Consider the following 21,619-nt stretch of genomic DNA (forward strand, 5'->3'; position numbering starts at 1 on the left):
ACTTTTAAAAGACAAGCAGGACTTGATGAAGGGGCATCAGGGATTGCAGAATAAATAAGGAAAAGCAGAGCCTGAAGTAAGGAAAGGGAGGGTCATCTCTTCTCAGGCAGCTAGGATGGAGGGGCTCTCACCTCTGAGACCCAGGAGGCCCTGTCCTTCATGACCTGCTGAACATCTAAAATCTAAAACTTAAACTCTACCTCTGGATTTCGGCACTGCTCCCCTCAAGGCACATCTGCAATCCTTTTCTTCCCTCTCCCACCAAGGAAGGTAGATGTGGAAAATAGAAATGTGTGCTTGGGAGCTTGTTTCCTATTAAAAATAGCTGACTGAGTGAAAATGAATTCGCATTGCTCACCAGCAGGCTCAGTATCACCCTCGATTATTCCCAGTTCTCACATCTGTCAAACTCAGCTAAAATTCCTTCAAATTTGAGGTCTAGACACCAAATATATAGGAGCTACTAAATAATATTTAAAATGTTAAGGTGGTTTTCATGAACCTTAAGTTCCCCTGACAATCTGCATGGGCTACACTTGTGAGTGGTAAAGCTGACAGGCTTTTCCACCTAGGAGACACAGCCGCTCTGCAAAGTACCTTGAACTCTAAGTCCCTCCCCAGTACTGGGCATGCCACCCAGACACGTATGGTGGTTTCCACACCTCACCTCCAGCTACTTCCAGGGGTCCGTTCTTTTTCCGGAGTTCCAAAACAGCTTCCACAAACTCCTTGCCACCCTTCTTCTCCAGAGTGTTTCCTAGGCAAGGACAGGGTGGGGTCAGAGTGCCAACCATGTCTATGACACACATACATACATTAAGCATGTCAAGTGATTGCATATTTTAAATGGTCTAATGAGCTAAATTTCCACAAGGCTGCAAAACAGGATCTATGCCTTGGCTGGGTCGGGGAGGGGAAATCTAGAAGGAACTTGCTCTCAGCCAGGGGCCACTTGGCAGTACTGCTTCTTCTAGCTACCTTTGCTGCCCTCTCTTTGGAGGTGATTCAGACTGGTGATGTCAGAGATGCAAAGGAGACGTCTGTTTTTGGCAAACATGCCTGGCCTGCACACTTTCCATGGGCACTGAGAAATCGGCTGGCATTGGCTTCCAGTGGTTACAAGGCTGCCCAGGGTTTTCTTCTCATCTCAGGGGAGAAGTCCCAAATAAGGAAGTTTGTGCAACAGCAGAGCATGCTCCTATCAAGCAGCTAGCTCTTCTGGCAGGAGGCCCAGGAGAAAGCATTTCCATTTGGGGCCAACATTATATGCTTAGGTCCTATTTTGCAGCTCTGGTGTCATATGTGAATCAAACAAACAAACAAAAAAAAAAACAAAAAAACAAACAAACAAAAAAAAAAACAAAAAAGAAAGAAAGAAAAAAGAAAAAATAATGGCCTCAGACAGCATTTTCTTAATTACACTAACGATTCAGAATCATTTTAGGGAAAGGAGGGCAGCGTCAGAAGCAGAGCTTAAAGATGAACTGGTTTTATATCAAAGTTTGGAAATAAGGATGGTTAGCTGCTTAGGATCAGATTTTTAGAGACAACCAACCAACGGTCAGGAGCACTATGCTTTCTGGAATTATACATTTGCTAAGACATCATTCCTGGCTATGAAAGCCAAGTTTCCAAACAAGGTGGCCAGAGAACCTTGAGAACTTTGAGTTAAGCAGCTCATGTGGGCTAGGAAGCAACCATCTAGGCTGGTGACAACAGCCTTTCAAGTTTGGCCAGAATAGAGTCTAATTCTTCCTTAAGCTCTGGTTCCTCAGTTTTGCACATTTTAAAGTACTTTTTCCTCACAAGAGGATGAAATACTCCTCTTAAGATTCACCATTTGTCTTGGAAAATTCTAAGTTTATCTGGGTTGGTCAAGATGTATCAGAACGCACCAGCCCAGATTAGATCTTAATTGTCTTAGCAAACCTGCCTCATGTGTATGTGTATTCTGCAGAGGTGAGTTAACCCAGGAAGCATTTGGAAGCAAAAGCCAATACTTTGGGTGTTGCCACAGATAAGACAGAACCAGGGCTAATGGAAGGGACTAAACCTTCACTGTCACTGCAGAAAGTCTAAGGGAGTGACTGGAAGGGACACAGCCCACTGCCCACAAGGGCCCCAGTTAGGAGAGGGTGGGCTTTGGAGAGATGCAAACTGTGGATTCTTGTGGTGGGGTCCTGTAGTTCAGACTGCCCTTGTACCTTTACCTCCCTAACAAGCAGCATGAGTTTCATATGGCAGGTGTCACAATGTCACATCCAGAGACTCTTCCTGCTGCTGTTGTTGCTACTGCTCCTGCAGCTGCATGTTTGCAGCAAACTTCAGTACCAGAGTGGCAAGTAAATGAGCCATGTGTCTAGGGGTAGGCCCACTAGGAAGCGGATACGGCTCAGATGTGAGCCCCAATATAGGTTCATTTGAGATATCTATGCAGCTAAGAAAAAGAAGTGTGGCATCCAAATCAACTGGTTCCTTGGTCTAGTCTTTCCCTAATCCTTGGGAGTCTGAGGAGGGGACAAATATGCTGCAGGCTGATTAAGGCCCTTGTTCTCTATCACATTGACTCTTCTGTGAGGACTGGGAAATTTGGAAAATAAAATCAGTACTTCACCTATGAAGACTACTGATTCCCTTCTAAGATGTAAAACATCCTAAGAAAATGAGCTGCTTTATAACTAAAGGTGTTTTATCTTAGGAAGAGTGTTTACTTTAAAATTTTTACTTATAATTAAATATTGCTTTAATTAGAAGTGAAATTGCAAGTTAAAATACACTTAATGGGTTTCTCAAACTTAAAAACTGAACCCTAGGTCGCAGGCAATCAACCCAGTCAGGACTTGACTCCTACACACACATATGTATGCACATGTTCATGTAGACACACGTGTACTTTTTAACAAGAAACAGGCCCATTTTCAACCATATTGTCAACACTCTTAATGTAAGACTCTTGCTTTTTAGGCTTAACTTCAGGGTTAATCATAAAGCAATTGGCTTATTTGCCCCCAAGCATAAACATGTGTTACTCCCATGAGAACAGAACATTATTTCATGCTTAGAAAGCAGGCATAAGTATCAGTGTTCAAAACAGCCTAAGCAAAATTTAGGCTTGGACAAATGTCAGGCTCAGCCTGTGGTCTATTTCACTGTTAGAAAGAACTTTCGATGGGTAAAAGTTAATCACTGGGGCTAAGCATTCCTGCACTCGAATTCCTTCTTCCAGCAGTCTCAGGACTCAGGAATTCACACCGAAAATGACAAGTGGAGTGACTACTTCCTAGCTTCCTCTTTTCCCTTCTCTCACATCAAAGTGGGAGCTGGAACCAATCGAGGACATGCATAAATCTGGTTTTTCATTGTTTTGGAATTGCTCAAAATACCTGAGGTCAGTACTAGTTTGGACTGGATCTCTCGGCAGAGAAAGCACAGAGGTGGGCTTTGGAAGACTGGGTTCCGGCCTGGCATAGTCCCTCTTCTGAGGTTTTTCTAGCTGTTATAGCATTAGTAGGTGATATGTAATGATCTCAGTCAAGTGCTCAGACCCAGGTAGCATATGTGCCACAGAAGATAACAATGCCTGCCTGTGTACATCAGTGGAAGTGTCACCACTGTCATTATACAGCAAGACCAGTCCCAGACTGGGGAGAACTGGGCTCTGAAGGATAGGATAGGTGGGAGCTTTATTCTCAGTGTTACTCTCTAGCTTGTTGTAACCGTGTCCTAAAGCTTCCAATTCTTTTGCTATGGCTAGTCCTGCTGAACATGAGCCTTCCATGGTACCCAGCAAGTCGGCCAGCTCTCTCCTTTCTCTGGGCTTGGTGACATACTTTTGCCCAGGGAGTTTCATAATTTCCATGTCATTCAATAGCCTAGATGGCAGGATAAGCCAAGCCTTAATCATTCTCAGCTTAAAATTACAGGTATCTACCACATGTTAGCTACATGTACTAAGTTGCTTAATCCTTAGTCTAAAGTGCTCTTCACTTTAACTCAAATAAGATGCCAAATTTCAATGCTTCTTTTTTACCAACTTAAAAAAAAAAAAAAAAAAAAGGGCAATCCCTGTGCTGGTCATGTATTTATTCTTCTGTAAGCACTTCCTTCCCACTAAGGTTTTATTGTGTTAAGAAAGGAAGCATCTTTCTTTTAAGCCACCTGTCTTAGGAGGGGAGTTTAACTGTCTACAGCCTGAATCCATTTTGACCTGACACACTTGGCAACTCCTGACTTTCCATCCAGCTTGTCTTTCTATCTATCTATGTCCGAATTCCAAAATGCTCAGGAGAGTCATTAGCTCAAATTGCAATGTCTGAGGTGATTGGGATGGCAGGCTCTGCTAGTGACACTGAGCCAAGCTAGGTGGTCCAGGACCCAGGGAAGCTTCCATCAACTCATTCTTCAAGATGGTAAGATTTGGTGCTTATTAGGAATATCACTGTTCTCTCTGGGAACTGTCTATGAAACCACACTCAGAACACTGCTCGGGCTCAGCCCATCTTTGCAAATCATATGTGCACATGACAATGCAGTCAACAGTAAACACCATACTAGGTGCTTTGCCTACATTCACATAATTCTTAGTATCAGGCACAGAAACCAAGGGATGGAGGAGTTAAGTGACTTTGCTAGGTCCCATAATCAGTAGACAGTGAAGTTAGGATTCAAGTTCCTAAGATTCATGTTTCTTCTTTTCTGCTTAAACGCCTCCTTATGACATAACTCCTCTTAGTATGAGAGCAGGTTACTGACTCCACACTGTGAATCTGTAACCCCAGACTCAGCATCCCAAGTACTCTCACCTCAGTTATACTGAGCTACTCAGCACATTGATGGTAAACCCACAGGGGGTGCCAGGAGAGACTCAAGTGCCTTCTGGGTCTAGGGCAGTGTTTCTCAAGAGCTAAGAGCATCTATCTCATCAATATGTACTGCTAGTCTGAGTGTTCTGCATGCGGGAACACATTTAGAAAGGATGCCCTCTGTGTGTCTAAGCTGAGACCATTTACAGGAATGAGTGTCTTCTGATGTGGAGAAATTGGGCAGGTGGGCCTCTAGAGCTTTGTGCATCAGAGTATGTGCATGTCTGTTCTTCAGAGGATGGCCCTATCCTGCCTGTAACTGAAATCTCTGGGAACCCAGTCTCCAACAAAGCTGTGCTTCATGAAGCAGAGGAAGAAATGCTACTGCTGGGCCAGTTTCCAAACCAGAAGTGCCCACTGGGGAGCTGCATGATGCACCTGGCTGACAGCTAGCTGTACTTCTCCAGTTCACAACACAGGGACAGAAGGCCCCAGGAAGGTCGGGACGGCTGGAAGTGTGAAATGAATGCAGCCTGCGTAGCTGTCAAAGGATCAAGCTGTCTGCGCGGCCGACTGACCATGCACACACACACTCGGCAGCACCCAGCTAGGCATTACCTACTTCACCACCGATGTAGAAGTCAGTGTTTGTCGGGTGAACGACAGCATCACTGTCGATCGAGGCAATGTCAGCCTGAACAACTTGCAACTATAATAGGTAAACAAATGTAGATCAACTGTGTTGGACCGAGACCCACGCACAGGCACATTTACTAATGCCCCAATGGCAGGGCTGGCCTACCTGGTCGATTCCAACATATGAGCCCAGGGGGCAATCAGTCCACGCAGTGTGCGCACATGTGGATGGGAGTGAGGACAGGAGGAGGAGGAATATCAAATGTGACATGTTTAAATTAAACATTTGAATGACAAGTCCAAAAAAAGAGAAACACACATATGAGATCATTTCCAAAGGTTAAAAGAAACAAAACAAATGCCCCGTTTCAAAAGCCTCTAAAACTGGCACCCCACTGAGGAGTCTACAAAAACATGGCATCTGCTTTAAAAAAAAATGTGGACCATCAGGCCAACCAAAACAATGAGTTTCTCCATTTAGTCTGTAGCAGTCAACTTGCAGGCTGATTTTGACTCTGGCATTTGCCATTTAGCTTCCCTTCAAATGACAGCTTGAGAAAAGAAGAAAATAGTACTAGTACAACTATGTGTATTGCAAGTTTTTCCCTTAACGATGGAATTATTTTTCCAGGCTTGTCTCTTTTCCTAGGAAATCTTTCAAATATACTTTTCAATATACTTTGAATAGAATCATTACCATTTATAGTTTCTGCCCTTTGTTTTAAAGAAGGCATCTGTGTAAAGCAGGAAACAAATTCCAGCAGGGCAGCTTTGAGCCCCAGTCCCCATGTTTTCAGCCCACTATTGAGCCCAGTCTGTTTGGGTCAAGCCAGTTCTGTGACAAGAAACCAGTAAGGACAGAAATCCAGTAAGGACATCAGGACACCTGCCATCTGACAAAAGCAGCTGAAGCTGGAGCTGAAGGCTCATAGAATATACTGTGGTCAGTGTTCAGGATGACACTGCCTCTGCAAGCATGTGGACAAGCCTGTATGCCCTGGCAAGGCTGTACCTCGGAGGACAAGAGCTTTTATCATACCTTGAGCTCACAGTTCCTTTCATGAAAAGATGAAACCACAGAGGTGGGTCACCTGAGAGGAAGCTCTCTCAGATTACTTTGAACTTCCTGCCTTCCCCAGCAGGGGCGGGGAGGGCACCATGGCCCTGAGGCAGTTTCCTCCATAGGAACAAACTCAGGAAGATTCCGTCCTTTAGTTTAATATCCTTCAGCCAAATAGTTCATGAAGGCTGTGCTCAATCATATCCTGGTCTCACTGTAGAATGGCTGAAGAAGTGACATAAGGTGGTAAACTTGGAGCACAGCAATCTGCTTGTGGGTGAAGAGCTCCATGGTATGCAATATAGCTTGCTTTCCTTTGTACATGTTGAGTGTCATTCCTAACCAAGGCTTAAATGGAGAAACTATCATTTGGTAGTTACCTGAGATTTTTCAGCTTAAAAAAAAAGGAAAGAAAAAGAACAAAAAACACATTTTAAAATCCCTCCCAAGAAACCAGCAGTCAGTTTGATCATTATGGAAGAGAATTTAGATGGCAATATATTTGCAATCAATGGGAAGCAGCCAATCACACTCAGTGAAATCTAAGAGACTGTCTCCATTTGGAGTAGCCTACAGTGAATGAAATTTTAAGGTCTACATTCAAATGTCAATCATGGATTACGCATTTGCTTTGACCATGCTAAAGTCTAGGCAAATGAAGCCTAAATTCTGGGTTCCATAAATTCTCATCTGACAGCTGGTGGTGCCAAACCCCATCCCCAATTACCTAGGTCATCTTTAAGGTCAATGTCAGCATTGGTAGGATTGATTATGGCCTCCACCTCAAAGCCGGCTAAATTACTGATTTCACTGTGAATAAGGTTCAGCTGAAAAGAAAAGCACGAGGTGGGAAATAACAGGAGAGCCGGCAAGTTGCAGAGAAGTGGGCCCTGGACATGGGTGAGGGAGTGGAGGCTCACAGTGTACCGGGCAGAGAGAAACAGGGATGCTGGCTAATGTGAATCCACTTCAAACAGAAGACTCCAGTGCCATGGGGTGCTGAAAGGAAGCAAGCTAGGTGGAACATTTAGAACCTGCAGGAAGCACAAGCCACGCTGGCTTGGGGGGGGGGGGAACGGGACTTTTCTTTAGAGGAATTTTTGACCTGGGGGCCAGAGTAAAGTGACTGTCAGGACCCAGAATCAGGGTGTTCATTATGAGTGCAGGGTACTGCTCTTGTCCTTGGGCACTAAGGCAGTACCCAGCTGTGTATACCCTTAGAAACTGCTGTCTTGCAAGTGTTTATGGGTCTTTAAGGCTATCCTCGCCCCTGTGACTGCTGGCTGTCCCTCCCTCCCTGCTCCCAGCTTGCTGAAGAAGTAGCAAGGAGCAAGAATAGTCTGTTGCTTAGGAACATGCTGAAATTCTGGGGACACCCAGGAAGAAACCCAGCAGTTCTCCAGCAAGATTATGCTTTTGTTTGTTTGTTTAATAAATTTCACCTCACTGGTCAGGTTGCTTTGAGGCGGCCCAATAGGTAGCTGGCAAATGCCTTGAATTCTGTGTCTGCCCAACTAACTGGGTCTTTCTGAAGAGCCACTGACTATTCTCCTGACTGTTGCTCTGTTGCCATGGCAACCTTTGGTCACTAAAAGAAGAGTGGGTACTGGATTCAGAGAGGCCTAACACTGCCATGCTGGCCCTATCCTTTCCCTCCTTTCCTTTAGGTACAGGTGCTTAGGTGAGCTTGCATACTACATTCTCTGTACTGTAATCAAGTTGCTCATTTTTCAGTGACATCAGTTGGTAACTGCTGCAGTAAAGTGCCTTAAGCAGCTCATAGACTCACGAAGATTCAGGCTAAGAGAATGGCTGAAGCCTGTGGGAGGCAGTACTGAAGCCCTTGTCCCTAGACTCACTATGAGGAGGGGCTGTGAGCAGACCTAGGCAGGATGTCTCCTGTCAACTGAGCTCCAAGTTTCTGAATTTCTAGGCCCAAACATTTTGTCATAAACAAAAAACAAACATCTGACAAACTATTTTTTAAAAATATAAACTCAAATATCAGGTCCTTAGAAGCTGCTAGATTTTCAAAAAGTCTAAAAAAAAGTCATTCTTTGGAAGAAATCAAAAATTATTTTTTTTGCAAACAGAATCTCCCTATGGCCTCATCTGTCCTGGAACTCATTATATAGACCAGGCTGGCCTCAATCTCAGAGATGCACCTGCCTCTGCCTCCTGTGTGCTGGAATAGAAGTAGTATGTCACCACCCCCAGCACAATTGTTACAAATAAATGAGGTCACATAACCAAAGATAGCCTCAAAGACAGAAGACGAATTTTCTCCACTTGGATTTTCTCGTACTTGGCACAATATGGTGATTTGGGGGCCACTCGTATTCCCAGAAGTCCATTGGGAATCAAGTAGTCCTTTGGGCTCTCACACAGTGAGGCTCTCAGTAGCCAGGGTCCTAGTACACAGAGGCACAGAAGACAGCACAGTGTGGCCCTAACTGCTGTCCTCCTATTGGGAGAAGGGTAGGCTAGGCATTTACTCCAAGCAAATGCTATTTATAAAAATGAACTAAGCCAACACTTCATTGCCCCCACGAGGAAAAAAAAAATCCTCATACTGTATGAAAAGGCAAGAGGTTGGTGGTGGAGGGATGGTGGGAAAAGGAGAAAAAAGGAAAGGAATCTTTTGCTGGTGTGGCACAGTTGAGAAGACTCACGTGGGTTCGATCCTCAAAACTTTTTTCCTAATTGTAAAGATATATCTGGGATTATATTAATTAGACAAGCAATTGTTTTCATGGGCTCTGATTCCATTAGCCAGGAAGCCCTCCAAGTGGCCATCCTCTGGCTGTTCTGGGGGAAGCAACCCTCTTGTTTTCAGAAGAATGGGTTATTTGGGGGCAACTGAAGTGTCCTGGGTTTGCTGAAGGCAGCAAGCAGCTGCAAACAGAACTCAGCTCCTTGGATAATTCCTAGCCCTTTCTGGCCTCAACGCCATCCCTTTGGTCACAGGTAGATCACTTTTAGGAGTAAAGACCACTGTACCTAAGTGTGTTTATTGCTTAGCACTGGGAATTGCCAGGCAACAGAGGCTGTCTGTCTCTTTCACCCACATCTGAACATGAAGCTAGTGTTGGAGTCATCTACCTATGTTCTGCTGTGCACTAGGGTACAGCACCAGTGTTCACAATGTGGCATTGGCTCCAATAAACGTGGCATTCTTCTGCTATAAAATATTCACAAATAGGAAAACTCTAAAAATCCTCTGGACTACAAAAGGTAGAAGGATGATGGAGAGAGAAGGCAAATTTGTTCAGATTCTTTGGAAAGAAAAATGAATTGACTTGGGCGGGATGAATCAGTGGCCACAGGTCATAAGTAAGATGACCTCAACAGAAAAAAAGATCCTAGACAAGAGAGAAAAACCCATGGGACGGTGCAAATGGGCCATGTGTGAATGAGACCCGAAAGGACCCTACAAGGCCAGCTGGCCACCCTGAACAGACATGGTCAAGTCAAGACAGGTACCAGGGAGAGGTCTCCTCTCAGCCAGAGGGAATGTGGCCACACAAAACACATGGCAGAGGAGGGGAACTTGTAAGCCACAAATCAGACTGCCAGAAAACTATGAAAATTTCCAACACTTTGATTTTCCAGTAAGGAGAAAGACCATTAATGGCTTCAGTGTTTGAGTAAGGTGATTACATCTTTGTCCTGATTATCAGCAGGAAAGACTGTAAACTTTAGTTTTATGCCACAACATGGGGTCTTTGAACCAGCTACGAACTCTATTGTTCATTGGAGAAAGTGACCATGGATCCTGTCAATAAGAGAAGACAAGTATGTGCCTTTGGCTGTAGAATGGGAAGAAAAGAACTTAGCCCAGAAAATTTCAAGCTCCTTTCTCCCACCAGGGTCTGATTATCTTAATCTTAAGAGGCTCTGCTGTGGCCCATCTCTTGACCTCTGCTATAGTGGTTAGGCCTCTCCTAAAGTGGTTATATATCATTTAACAAAGAACATCAAACATCCTCAGAAGTAACTCTTGAGATGAAATAAACATCCCTTCTCCCTTAAAGTAGGGCTAAAGGAACTTCCAGAGCTCAGAAACTGGGCTCTTGCCAGGTCTGGATTTCAGCAGCTTGGAGCCAACATGGACTTACCTGGGTGGGAGGCAGTCCATCACTAAGGACAAAGTAGCAGTAATTAGCCTGGTCTACTACCTTGACCTTGTTGGCTCTAGGAGATAGCATAATCTTTTATATATATAAGATATATATATATTCTGAATAGAAATTCCATTTTAGGACATGAATGTGATAAAAGATTCTAATAATTGTCAAATTTTGGTATTATTCATGATGACAAAGAAAGAAGCCTTGGTTGGTTTAATTTTCCTGTGCTACTCACACACAGTATAATTCTTTTACTGTCCTCAAAGTCCCCTTCTTTGCTAAGGGGGATGGAAAGGGAGGTGTCCTCCACAGAACCCGTTCTAGACTTATGAGAACTATGCTTTCCTGGGGAACCATTTCAAGCCACTCCCGTCTTTGCATCTGTGCTATGCTGTCCCTATGCTGTGCTGTCTCTAGCCTGAATTTTTCTAGAGGCCTTAGACCTGGTGGTACAATCTGCTGAGCTTCTGGCTAGATAGTGCCCCAAAAAGACAAGAACACTCAGGTATTGCCAAAGGCCAGAGCAGAGCCATGCTTCAGGGCTCTGTCATTTCCTGTTCTTCAGAAACCTGACAACAATCTGAGTGGTGTGAAGGACAGCTCTCTCTCCGCTTATGACTTCCCAGCCCCAGGAGAAGGGGCATGGGCCAGAGGGAGACTTGGGCCTCCAGAGCTGTTGACATGCTTCTAATCATTTGGGAGGGGACTCGATCACATGTTTTCCAGCCTGCCCCGCCAAATGCTTCAAATACTTCTTCCATCAAGAAACCATAATCACTACCACTGACACGAACTTATAGATGTACACATTGGAAGTGGTTTGTTTTTTTGTTTTTTTTTTAAGAAATAAAACCATTCGTTTTAAAAGGTCTCAAGAAAGGCTGCAAATCTCAGTTGAACCTTGAAGCAAAAACATTTCAGGGATTCAAGACTCACAGCAGTTTTCTTTTTTGAAACAATTCAACGTGTGTGAATACTGAAATCATAGAGTAATAAGAGTGATTACTCTGAGACTTTAGGCTGTGAAATACATCATTAACATCAACAATTAGAGCTCTGGCTCCTAAGCCCTGGGCCATTTCCTCCTGTGAGTAGCTTAGCAACTACCCCTTACAGAGCTAGTAAGCACAATATCACCTTTCTTCACTTGCTATATTCAAGCATTAGCTTCACTGTCACAGATGGAAAAATAAGGTTCATAGAACATGGGGTACAACAGTCATCATTCAAAGTACCCTTTTAGAAACACTTCCTAAAATCAAAATCAAAATTAATGCGTGTAGTAATATTTTAAGTGTGCTTTGTGTTAACACTGTATGTGTCTGTTTTAGGATCCTATCCCTCAGCACCACATGCCATGCTTGTTACCTGACAGCCAATCAAGGGCTGGGAAGTGCTGCTTCAGGCTAGTGTTCTAGACTCAAGCTACAGAGAAGAGGGTTCTTGAAAGGACAATGGCACCCTAGTTTCTCACACTGGTGACTTGAGATGCTGTTTTTATTCTGTGAAGCCACACTGGGAAGCTAAGTGTCTACAGTGATTCTGGGGACCTCTTCCAGGGAGCACAAGTCCTAATACATAGTGTTGTGTGTACATTTAACAGGAAGGACAGTTTAATGGTAGCCAAGGGGCTGAAGTATGTGAAATGGGACACAAAACTGGGTGAACTGTTGGGCTGACCACTTTACACTGGGCTCCAGCGTTTAGCCTCTGGAAAAGTCCTTACCACAGAAAGTCCTCACCAAAAGTTCCGATCTCAGAGAGGATTAGCTTCACTGTTCAGCTCACTGACTTCAGTCTCCTCATCAGACAACACATCTGTACATTATTAGGAAGCATCAATACTTTTCTATGGCCTCTTGGGCCCTCTGCAAGACCTGAGGGAAACTGAGTCAGTATTGAGCAGATGTACAGATTTTATACCCATCCTGTGTCCTGAGACCATGAGGACTCCAAAGGGAGGAGAGCTTCAGGGCATTGATATGTCCAGCTCTGCAGGAGTGAGCAAGGTATCTGCAGCCTTCATCAGGGCTTTAGGTAACAGTCCAGATGTGGACCTGACTCCATCTTAAGCAACAGCAGAAGGGCATCTTCACTGGCACATGGCCATTTACACAGCTCAGTGTTATTACACTATTATTACACTTAGTGTTATTACACTAAGGCTGGCTCTGGGGTGGCAGCAGAAGGGGAGAGAGGCTAGGGTAGAGGTGTCCAAAAGCAGGGTGGGTAAGGAACAAGGTGGCTCCAGAGGCTAAACTGTAGCTCCAGAGGCTACCTGCTTAACAGTCCCCGTTCTGGCTAATCATGTCATTAGGGAACTAGAATATACTGCAGTTAGTCCTCAATAGCAGATGGTTTCACGCATTAGCTCCAACTGAAGCAATTTGGATGGCAGGTCACATTAACTTTCAATATATGACCCCAAGGACATGTTAAGAGGTGTGAAAATAGACCCAGGTGTTTGCCTTCACTGTGGAGTTGAAATTAAAAAAGAAATTACACAAAAACTTTCAAAGCCTCAGACCTTAAGATGACAACTAGAACTGCTTTCTTTTTCTTTTGAAAAATGCACACAAAATATAGATAATGGTTATAAAAACGTAAACAGCAATGGTTAGATTCCGGAACACAGAGTCACCACAGGAATTGCATCAAGAGAGACTGAGTGCAATTAGTGACAGGAAGAGGGAAAGGCTGAAGGAGAACTTGGAATGACGTGAGCAAGAGAACTGCCACTGTGATGTGAAAGAAAACTGACAGTGAGGATCTAAAAATGATGCAGCTTCTAAACCAAGTTGTTGCCACCTCTAAACAAATTTATGTGCAAGGTCAAATTCAGCCCTTTAATTTTCTTAGCATAGGATTAAAAAAATAAAGTCTCCCACCCCTCTTTTAATTAACTCTCGCTTTCAGGTCTTAAAAGCCTTTGCATCATTTTTATTTTCAATAAAAGTGAATTAACTTTTCCAAAACCATGGCATCCTGGCAAAGTAGCATCACTGAGGCGGCTGAAAAATACATCGCCCGTTGTTAAAACAAAGAGTTGGCTTGAGGAGTCGTCTGGTGGTTCAGTGAAGAAACCCCTGGTGAACCCATTAGTTTGTCTGAGAACAACCCAGCCTGGTGATCAGATCAAGGGCTCTATCTTTGGTGCCCGCCCCCCAGGACACTGCCTGCTAGATCTTTCTCTATATATGATCTATGCTACCTGGTGACCAGCCTAACCCACAAAAGCAGCTCCTTCCCTAGGCTGAGCCGAAGGGTCCCAACCCCCCAATGAGAACCTCTTACTGTCTTCATACTATCTCCCCTTCCTACCTGTCCCAGCTTTGTGGTCCTCTCAGCATCTGAACCTCCCTATAACTACTTCCAAAGTCCCCTGTTGCTGTGTCTACCCAAAGAATCTCAGCCTTGCAGGAGAGGTGGCCTGTGTCCTCTGTCCCAGGGCCCTGGAGCAGACTGAGCTGTGTCTACCTACCTTCTGGCCGAGGAAGAGGCTCTTGGTGGAGAGGACAGTAAAGCCATCCGCAGGTGTGCCCTCAGTTGTGCTGTCTGCGCTGGCTGCCTTGCTGACTTCTCCCTGCTTCTTCTTGTACAAACAGAAGAGTCAGAACATGGACTGCCTGGCAGGAGCCACAACTATGGCTTTTCTAGTAGGGAGGCAGCCACAGGCTTCACCCAGACCACTTTAGAGGACAAAGGAAATGAAACCACTGACATATCCTACTGGACACATAACTTATTCTGAGGGTCAACAGTTTTATGAAAAACATTTCATTGTATTTTTATCATTTTATTATCTTAAAAAAGCTTAAAGTAAAACCTTACTTTATAATAATTTGGAACAGAACCACTTCATAAATTCAGACCAAGCCAAAATCACTTCACGAAAGGTCTTTAGGTGCCTTTCCTTTCTAGATATCTGTATATGACTCAAGGTCAATGTTGGAGGTGCATACTGGTAATCCTAGCACTCAGCTGAGGCAGGAGGACTGCCATTTGTTTGAGACCAGTCTGGGCTACACAGTGGATTCTTAGCTAGCCTGGGGTGTAGTGTGGGATCCTGCCTCAAAATAAAACAAAAGGGGGACTGAAGAGATGGCTCAGCAGTTACAAACATTGATTGCTCTTGCAGAGGACTCAGGTTCAGTTCCCAGCACCCCCATGGTGGCTAACAACTGTCTGTAACTCCATTTTCAGGGGATCCAATGCCCACTTCTGACCTCTGTAGACATTGCAGGACACAGGTGTACTTATATACAAGCAGGCAATATACTCATGCACATAAAACAAAAGGAAGAAAATAAACTGTTTGGAAGTCACAGTAGGCCCTTTCCTGTTGTCCATTCTGGAGCTAGCTGTGGAGAAGGACATGCATGGAGGCTGCTGTGCCCCTATCCCCACAGTGCCATGTGTGTCAGGATGCTCCCCCAAATCATTCAGATGCAAGCTTGTGTGCCCTGGAGTTCCTGATGGCCTTCCAAGAAGTACAAGGCCCCAGGTGTATTTCCTCCTATACCTGACCCCATTCCTAACCCCTCCTCTCACTGACCAGAGTAGGTGCTAAAAGGACATACAAACTTTTAGGATGAAGACTGTAACACTAGTGATTATTTGGTTTCTTTGTGAATTTTCTACATTCAGATATTTTGTAGGATGAAGACAGTGGGAGTGGTGGAGACTTCTATTGATTTTGCTTTTCCCTCCCCTCAGTTAATAGAGTAAATTAATCCTGATAAAGGCCCAGTGCGAGAAAATTAAGAAGGCATGGCTAGGGTGTAGCTCAGTGGAAAACAGCTGCCTAGGTGATGGAGACACAGAGTATTGGGGGTGGCTGTGCTTTCCAGAAGGATGAGCTTAGACAGTAAACTTGGCAAGGTCAGCATCCTATCCATTTGCCTTTGTAGGATTCAAATTCATTAACAATAGTATATTAGCAGCCTTATTTGCATTGAAAAATAACTGCTAATTTTGCTAACTGCTTTAATAATAAGGACTACTTTGGCAACTGGATTATATAGCTGACATTTTCTATGTATTAAATAAGCTAAATCTGAAGCTCCAAGGTTTTGATGAGACAAAAGCATTTTATGAAGAAATACAGCACTAGCAAAGATAATACTAAGACTCTCACTATTTTCATTTTCCTAATACTTTGAGTGCATCCGATCTGATCATGAAGGAGAACCATGTATAATCAAGAATTGCATGGTAAGTTTTATGGAACCTTTTAAAATATACTTTGCAGGAAGGCAACAAAGGCTAACAAGGCCTTTCATACTCAGCTTTTTTAAATTCTACACTTTCAACAAAACTAAAGAAAAGCCTAATTGAGTTGAGAGCTGGGAGACCCTGAAAACCATGCTGACAGCATCTAGTTAATAGCAGTACAGCAGTGTCAGTTGCTTCTTAGTAATGGCCTTGTGTACTAGGTTGTGTATAGCAGGGAAACACGGTAAGGGATTCCTAAGAACTCCATACTATCTTTGTAACTCGTCTGTAAATCTAAAATTATTCTAAAGTAAAATGCTTCTTACAATAAACTGATGGGAGATTGCTAAACTGACCCTCTGTATACAGGAGTAAAGAAGTGATGTTGTTCTAACAGCCCCTCTCCATTCTCATTTAGTTATTCTACCAGGCAAGATGTTCAAGGTACTTATAGTTCTTACTATACATAGTATACTGAAACTTGTCTCATCTTAGCAGTAACTTACATATATCTTAGGATACTTGATAATTAGGGAGAAAAATCATTAATCCCATTACAAGATGCTTTTACAATAAAAATTTAAATTTTCTCTAATAGTTACTAAAATCTGGAATGCATTTGTTGGTTCGATTAAGTATCTATTAGTAGTAAGTGTGTGACCAATTCCACTTGGAGAATTCATATCACAGTACATTTACAAAAGGTCACAAGAAATTCTTCAAGAAAATTGAAATTTATATACAGTACTGTGTTGTATTACAGAAGTCACTAAATTACTAAGCAGAAAAATTTATTAATTGGGTCTGGTGAGATGGTTCACTGGGTAAAGGCACAAGTTCAAGCCTGGTGACAAGCTTAATCCCCAGAACTTATGTTAAGATAGAAGGAGAGAAATGAATCTACAGGTTTGTCCTCTGACTTCCACACTCACATTGTGACACATGTGCCCTCACCTACATCATGCACGCACACACACAGACACACACACATACTTTAATACATGTGCCCTCACCTACATCATGCACGCACACACACAGACACACACACACAGACACACACACATACTTTAATAATAAAGTATTACATTAAAATTAAATTTTGTGAAGTAAAAGGGAGGTAAGTAAAAAACTAATGTCAATTTTCCAACTGTTTAAAAAAAACTTTGCTGTATATTTTCAAAATATAGCAATGGATCAAATTAGAGTATTTAGATTCCATTGGATGCATAGAAACAACTTTTGAAACTTTTTAAATGTTAGTATAGCATACCAAAAATGAAATCATGTAAATTTATTATGAAAGGTATAAATGTCAAATTTTAAATGACTATGATACCAAAATTTTTTCAAAGTTCTTTTAGGAGGTATATAAACAAAAAGGCTTGAAAATAGCCTAGTCTGTGTAGTACCATCTGTACAGGGGCTGCTTGTGACACAGTCAGAAATGGAGGAAGGTATTTCTGCCAAGGAATAAGCAGACAGGGAATTGTTGCTTCTGCTAAGCACACCAACTTATAAGGGAAGAAGAGAGCCTAATGGCTAGGACTGCAGACACATAACTCTTAGAGCTTATTTCTACAGAGACAGAGAGCATTCACGTTTCCCATATCCCATGCAAGCCCCCAGCTACGTGTGCAGCCAGGTTCTTAAACCATGATGATGCTGGTGGTTTACAACAGTGAGCTGCTAAAGCTATTTCCCCACTTGCCCTGCAGACGTGGGGAGTGGCTTTGTAGCCCTCCACCATCAGAACAGGAAGGTTTCTGGTCCATGATCATAGGACATACAAGCAATACTCATGTGAGCTCTGAAGCTCTACATTGAGTCCTGGCTCCACTAGCTGGGTGACCTGGGAAAGCTGCTCACCTTCTTAGCCTAAGCCTTAGATTCTTCATGTGAGAAATGGAACTGAGACTAGAGAACTGGTTAAAAGAGTGAAAGTAGTAAGTGCTATATGAAGAATGAAACATGCTATTCTTTCCTGGTTCTCGAAGACCATCCACTGCAAAGAGCAGAAGCTTCTTCCAAGCAGCAGAAGCCCCAGGGGTGTCTGGGAGCTTCAGGTCAGCCCAGTTGTCCTGCAAGATTCGAGTGCACTCAGACCATTACTGTGTCTAAGTGCTTCATAAGCTTATTGTCTGTAATTACATCTTAGAATGAAAATGACTTTTCTTCCTGAAGTAGTGATATGAGGTAGTCGAGATTTTTCAGATTCAAAACTGGGAGGAAAAACTAAGCAATCCCATCTAACTCAAATGACTGACTTCCTAAAATTTTACATTTTTATATAAATGCAAAACTACCATGCATTGGACATATACTGGGCTGTTATGAGCTGAAGAAAACCTGGCAGGTCAGAGTCAGTCTGGAGTCACATTTAAGAATCTGAAGTGCCAAAAAGATAGAGGTAAAACCATCAACCCAAGCTCACCTACATCTCATCTCCTCTCATGCCTGAGCTGCTGAAGCTTTACCGAAAGGCCAGCAGAACTGTCAGGATGACAGTTCCTCATAAGAACTAATTCCTTTCTTTCACATCCCTTAACAGAACATTGGCCAATTTGTAGTTTAAATATTTATTCCTCAGAAAAGAGACATTCTACCAAAATCACCTTGGGGTTTTTTTTCCAGGGCAGAGAGGAGTAAGCACATTTTTATAACCCAGGAGGATTGTCTTCACATGGGAGAAGGTTGGGGTTTGGGAACGCTGCAGGCAGTGAGAGAAAACTGCCAAGGAAAGAGTCAGCAGTTCCCACTATGCCAGGCACTATTCCAAGCACTTTCATGAATTCTCTTTTAAGCCTCATAACTTCCCTTTACTATAGCTTCATTTCATAGTTGAGGACACTGAACATCAGAAGGAACTCGCCAGTATCATACAAATGGCAGAATGAGAATACAAAGGCAGGTGGCAGACCCCAGGCCTTCCATTCCTTACCACTAACACTACACTGCCAAATCAGTGGTTAGGTGACTTGTATTTTAAACAGATAACAAATGAGACAGGCTGAGCCTTATCTGTACAGGCCTTCAATCACAGCATTCCAGAGGCAGAGGCAGGCAGAGCTCTGTGAGTTCAAGGCCAGTCTGGTCTACACAGGGAGTTCCAGGACAGCCAGGATTACATAATAGAAAGACAAACAAAACTAGATAGGTCAGGGAGGGATTTGCATATGTGCATACTTTTACATGCATAGATTTTCTGAAAGCACACATTAATAATTCATTATACAACCTGATGGGAGAAAGTTTTTTTATTGCATACTTTTTTTCTGCCTGCTAAACTCTTATACACATAACCTATACAAAAGCACATTATGCAATATGCACAGTCATTGAATTGTAGAGTGGAACAGACCCTGCCATTTTATGGGGTAGGCAGACTAAGGTACAGGGCAGGGAGCAGACTTGCCTGAGGCCACCCAAGTAGGAAGGAGGAGCCTAGGGCACAGCCAGAGCTCTGGCCCGTAAAGGTTGCTGCCTTCTCTAACTAGTCCCACTATAGCTGATTCAGCTGTCACACTGGAGATTTTCAAAACCTTCAAATTACATAGAATTAAAGGGGAAATTATGATTTGGAATTCGAGTGTTGACACTTGAAAAATACCAAGTCCCTTTCACAACAAGTGCTTTAGCATGTTACTGAGGTGCTCTCTGCATGCCCCTGCAAAGGAGATTTTCAGAATGTTCCACTCCAACTCGGAGATGCTGGGTCCTTCTGTTTCTGGGAGCTGACACTACAATTTACATTAAACAAATGTTTTGAAAATTAGCTGTTCACGGTTCCAATTTCAGCTTCCCCCAGAGTTTAATGTTAGCCAAATACTGGTACAGTAAGCAGACAGTGTGCTTCATCGTGTGGAAGAAAACCAGACCACCACAGCCTCCTGCTTTTGTGATCACGGGAAAGTTGAGTGTTCAAGTGATTATTGACATATGGTCATATGGTCAGAGTTCCAAATATAGCTACCAGGAGCTGGACGCACGTGCGTGTGCACAAAACAACAAACCAAGACAACAACAACAAAACAACCTCAAATTCCTGGTGACTGGTAAGCTGGAAAGTTCAGGAAGTCATGGGGTAAAATCTATAAGGGAAAGCTAAGGTCAAGGTCAACAAGGCTCAACCAAGCCTGAACATATGTTCAAATGTCACAAACAACTTGTATCAAAGAGGGCAATGTTTGGATGAAGCCTGGACAAGGGGCAAGCCCAAGACACGGTTATACCCATGCTGGTCCCCAGCACCAAGCTCCAGGGCCTTGCTGTGGACCTGGGGTCCATTTTCAAGAAAGGGCAAATTTGGCTTCTCTGGGTCTCTTTCTAACATTTAAAAAGACTGTACAGGCACCTGTCAGCCTTCTCTGTCCTGCCCTTCCTCCTCCCAACTACAAATGTGGGAAGGGGGAAGGGGAGCCCTTCCCCTTCAGGAATGAATAAGGGGGCATTTTGTGAAGGCCCTGCCCTGCCTCCCCAGCCTCCTCCAGGACTCATGGGCAAGATGGAATGTATCTGGAAATAAAGGACTGGCTGCTCTTCAAGATCAGGTTTCTCTTTCCTAGAGCTAGGAGCAACTCTGGGACTTGGAAACTAGGTGGCTCCTTGGCAAAAGGATCTAGATCTCGTTTTCAGGGCAGTGATGTTTGTACACAGAAGTGTGTAAGGAAATGCAGCATCTTCGACCTCAACTAAAGCAAGCACCAAAACAGTGTGAACAGAAGGGTTTTCTGATGTTCCTCATCAAAAACACAGGTCATACTAATGGGGAGATCAGCACCTAGGACCTTGTTCTCAGTGGACGGTAGATCTGGGAACTGCTTTTCCTTCTAGACTAAAGTAAGCTAGTAAAGGACAACTGTCTGGAATACTCCCTGCTGGAGCATACCCAAGGGATGATATGTAGCTATGGCAACACAATTAGACTGCAACTGAACATCAAGGCATGTGGGCAAACAGCCTCTCTGAGCAGGACTGAATGGTAGTTGTCCCTGGACACAAGGAAAGCCTCTTGTCATAGGCCTGTACATCTACCTGAGAGACCTGACAGAAGAAGGTGTGGGTCTGGGCTATCACCCACTTCCAGTTGCTCCCTGGAAGCCCACCACCCCTCTCTTGGTCCACAGGTGTTCAGTCCTCTTCCACCAGATCCTCCTGACTAGCAAATGAGTTGGATTCCCCCACATTCCCCCCTCAGTGGGATGAGCCTTGAGAAGCAATGTAGGGCAGGGGGTCCTGACCTCATTTATCTGCACCTCCTCTGTCCCACACATCCCTGCCAGATCCCATACCTTGGACTTCCGGGCCCCTTTCTTGCTTCCTGCTTTCTTAGCCACTGGCTTCTTCTGGGATGGAGACTTGGCCTTTTTGGCTGGTGGAGGTGTGATGATGGCTTCCAATTTTCCCTTGGATCCTCTCTTCTTTGCTAGCAGCTCAGGATGGATGTTTGGCAACACACCCCCGCTGGCTATGGTGACTCCTTTTAGCAGCTTGCAGGAAAACCAAAGTAGCAGTTGGTGAGCTAAACTGCCCTGCTCACACCCCCCAGGTTTGGGCTGGTACAGCTCCTGACTCTATGACATCTACAAGGATGCTCATAGCATTCGGGTTCACAACATAGGCAACAAGTCTTTGAGTACCTCTCTTGGTTGGAACTTATGCTATCATTCTTCCATGGACAGCCAAGCACCTACCCCACCTCCAAAGAGGTCCTAAAAGTTAAGGAAGCTGCTCATAGTCCAAAATGTGCTCCACATCTTTGCCCTCGGCCAGTCACAACA

The 21,619-nt window shown here is 43.8% G+C and overlaps 1 protein-coding gene across 5 annotated transcripts in view; it reads right to left on the reverse strand.

Annotated features, from left to right (window-relative positions):
* Positions 1-21,619, reverse strand: part of LOC103746136 (core histone macro-H2A.1) — a 66,254-nt gene that overhangs the window by 11,511 nt on the left and 33,124 nt on the right. Inside the window, exons 4-7 of one of the 5 annotated variants that reach the window (XR_001872821.2) lie at positions 21,131-21,328; positions 14,110-14,220; positions 5,425-5,511; positions 668-757 (exon numbers count right to left, since the gene is read on the reverse strand). Coding sequence is in view for 4 of the 5 variants with exons in the window: in XM_008848283.2 (XP_008846505.1) it covers positions 668-757; positions 7,226-7,325; positions 14,110-14,220; positions 21,131-21,328 (499 nt within the window). In the remaining variant the exon portion in view is untranslated. Of the gene's footprint in view, positions 1-667; positions 758-5,420; positions 5,512-7,225; positions 7,326-14,109; positions 14,221-21,130; positions 21,329-21,619 lie in introns of all 5 variants that reach the window. The other 4 variants (XM_008848357.2, XM_008848402.2, XM_008848283.2 and 1 more) reach the window with 4 other exon arrangements.

Source organism: Nannospalax galili, unplaced genomic scaffold (assembly GCF_000622305.1).
Source record: "Nannospalax galili isolate Female #2095 unplaced genomic scaffold, S.galili_v1.0 scaffold1830, whole genome shotgun sequence".
Classification (NCBI taxonomy): Eukaryota; Metazoa; Chordata; class Mammalia; order Rodentia; family Spalacidae; genus Nannospalax; species Nannospalax galili.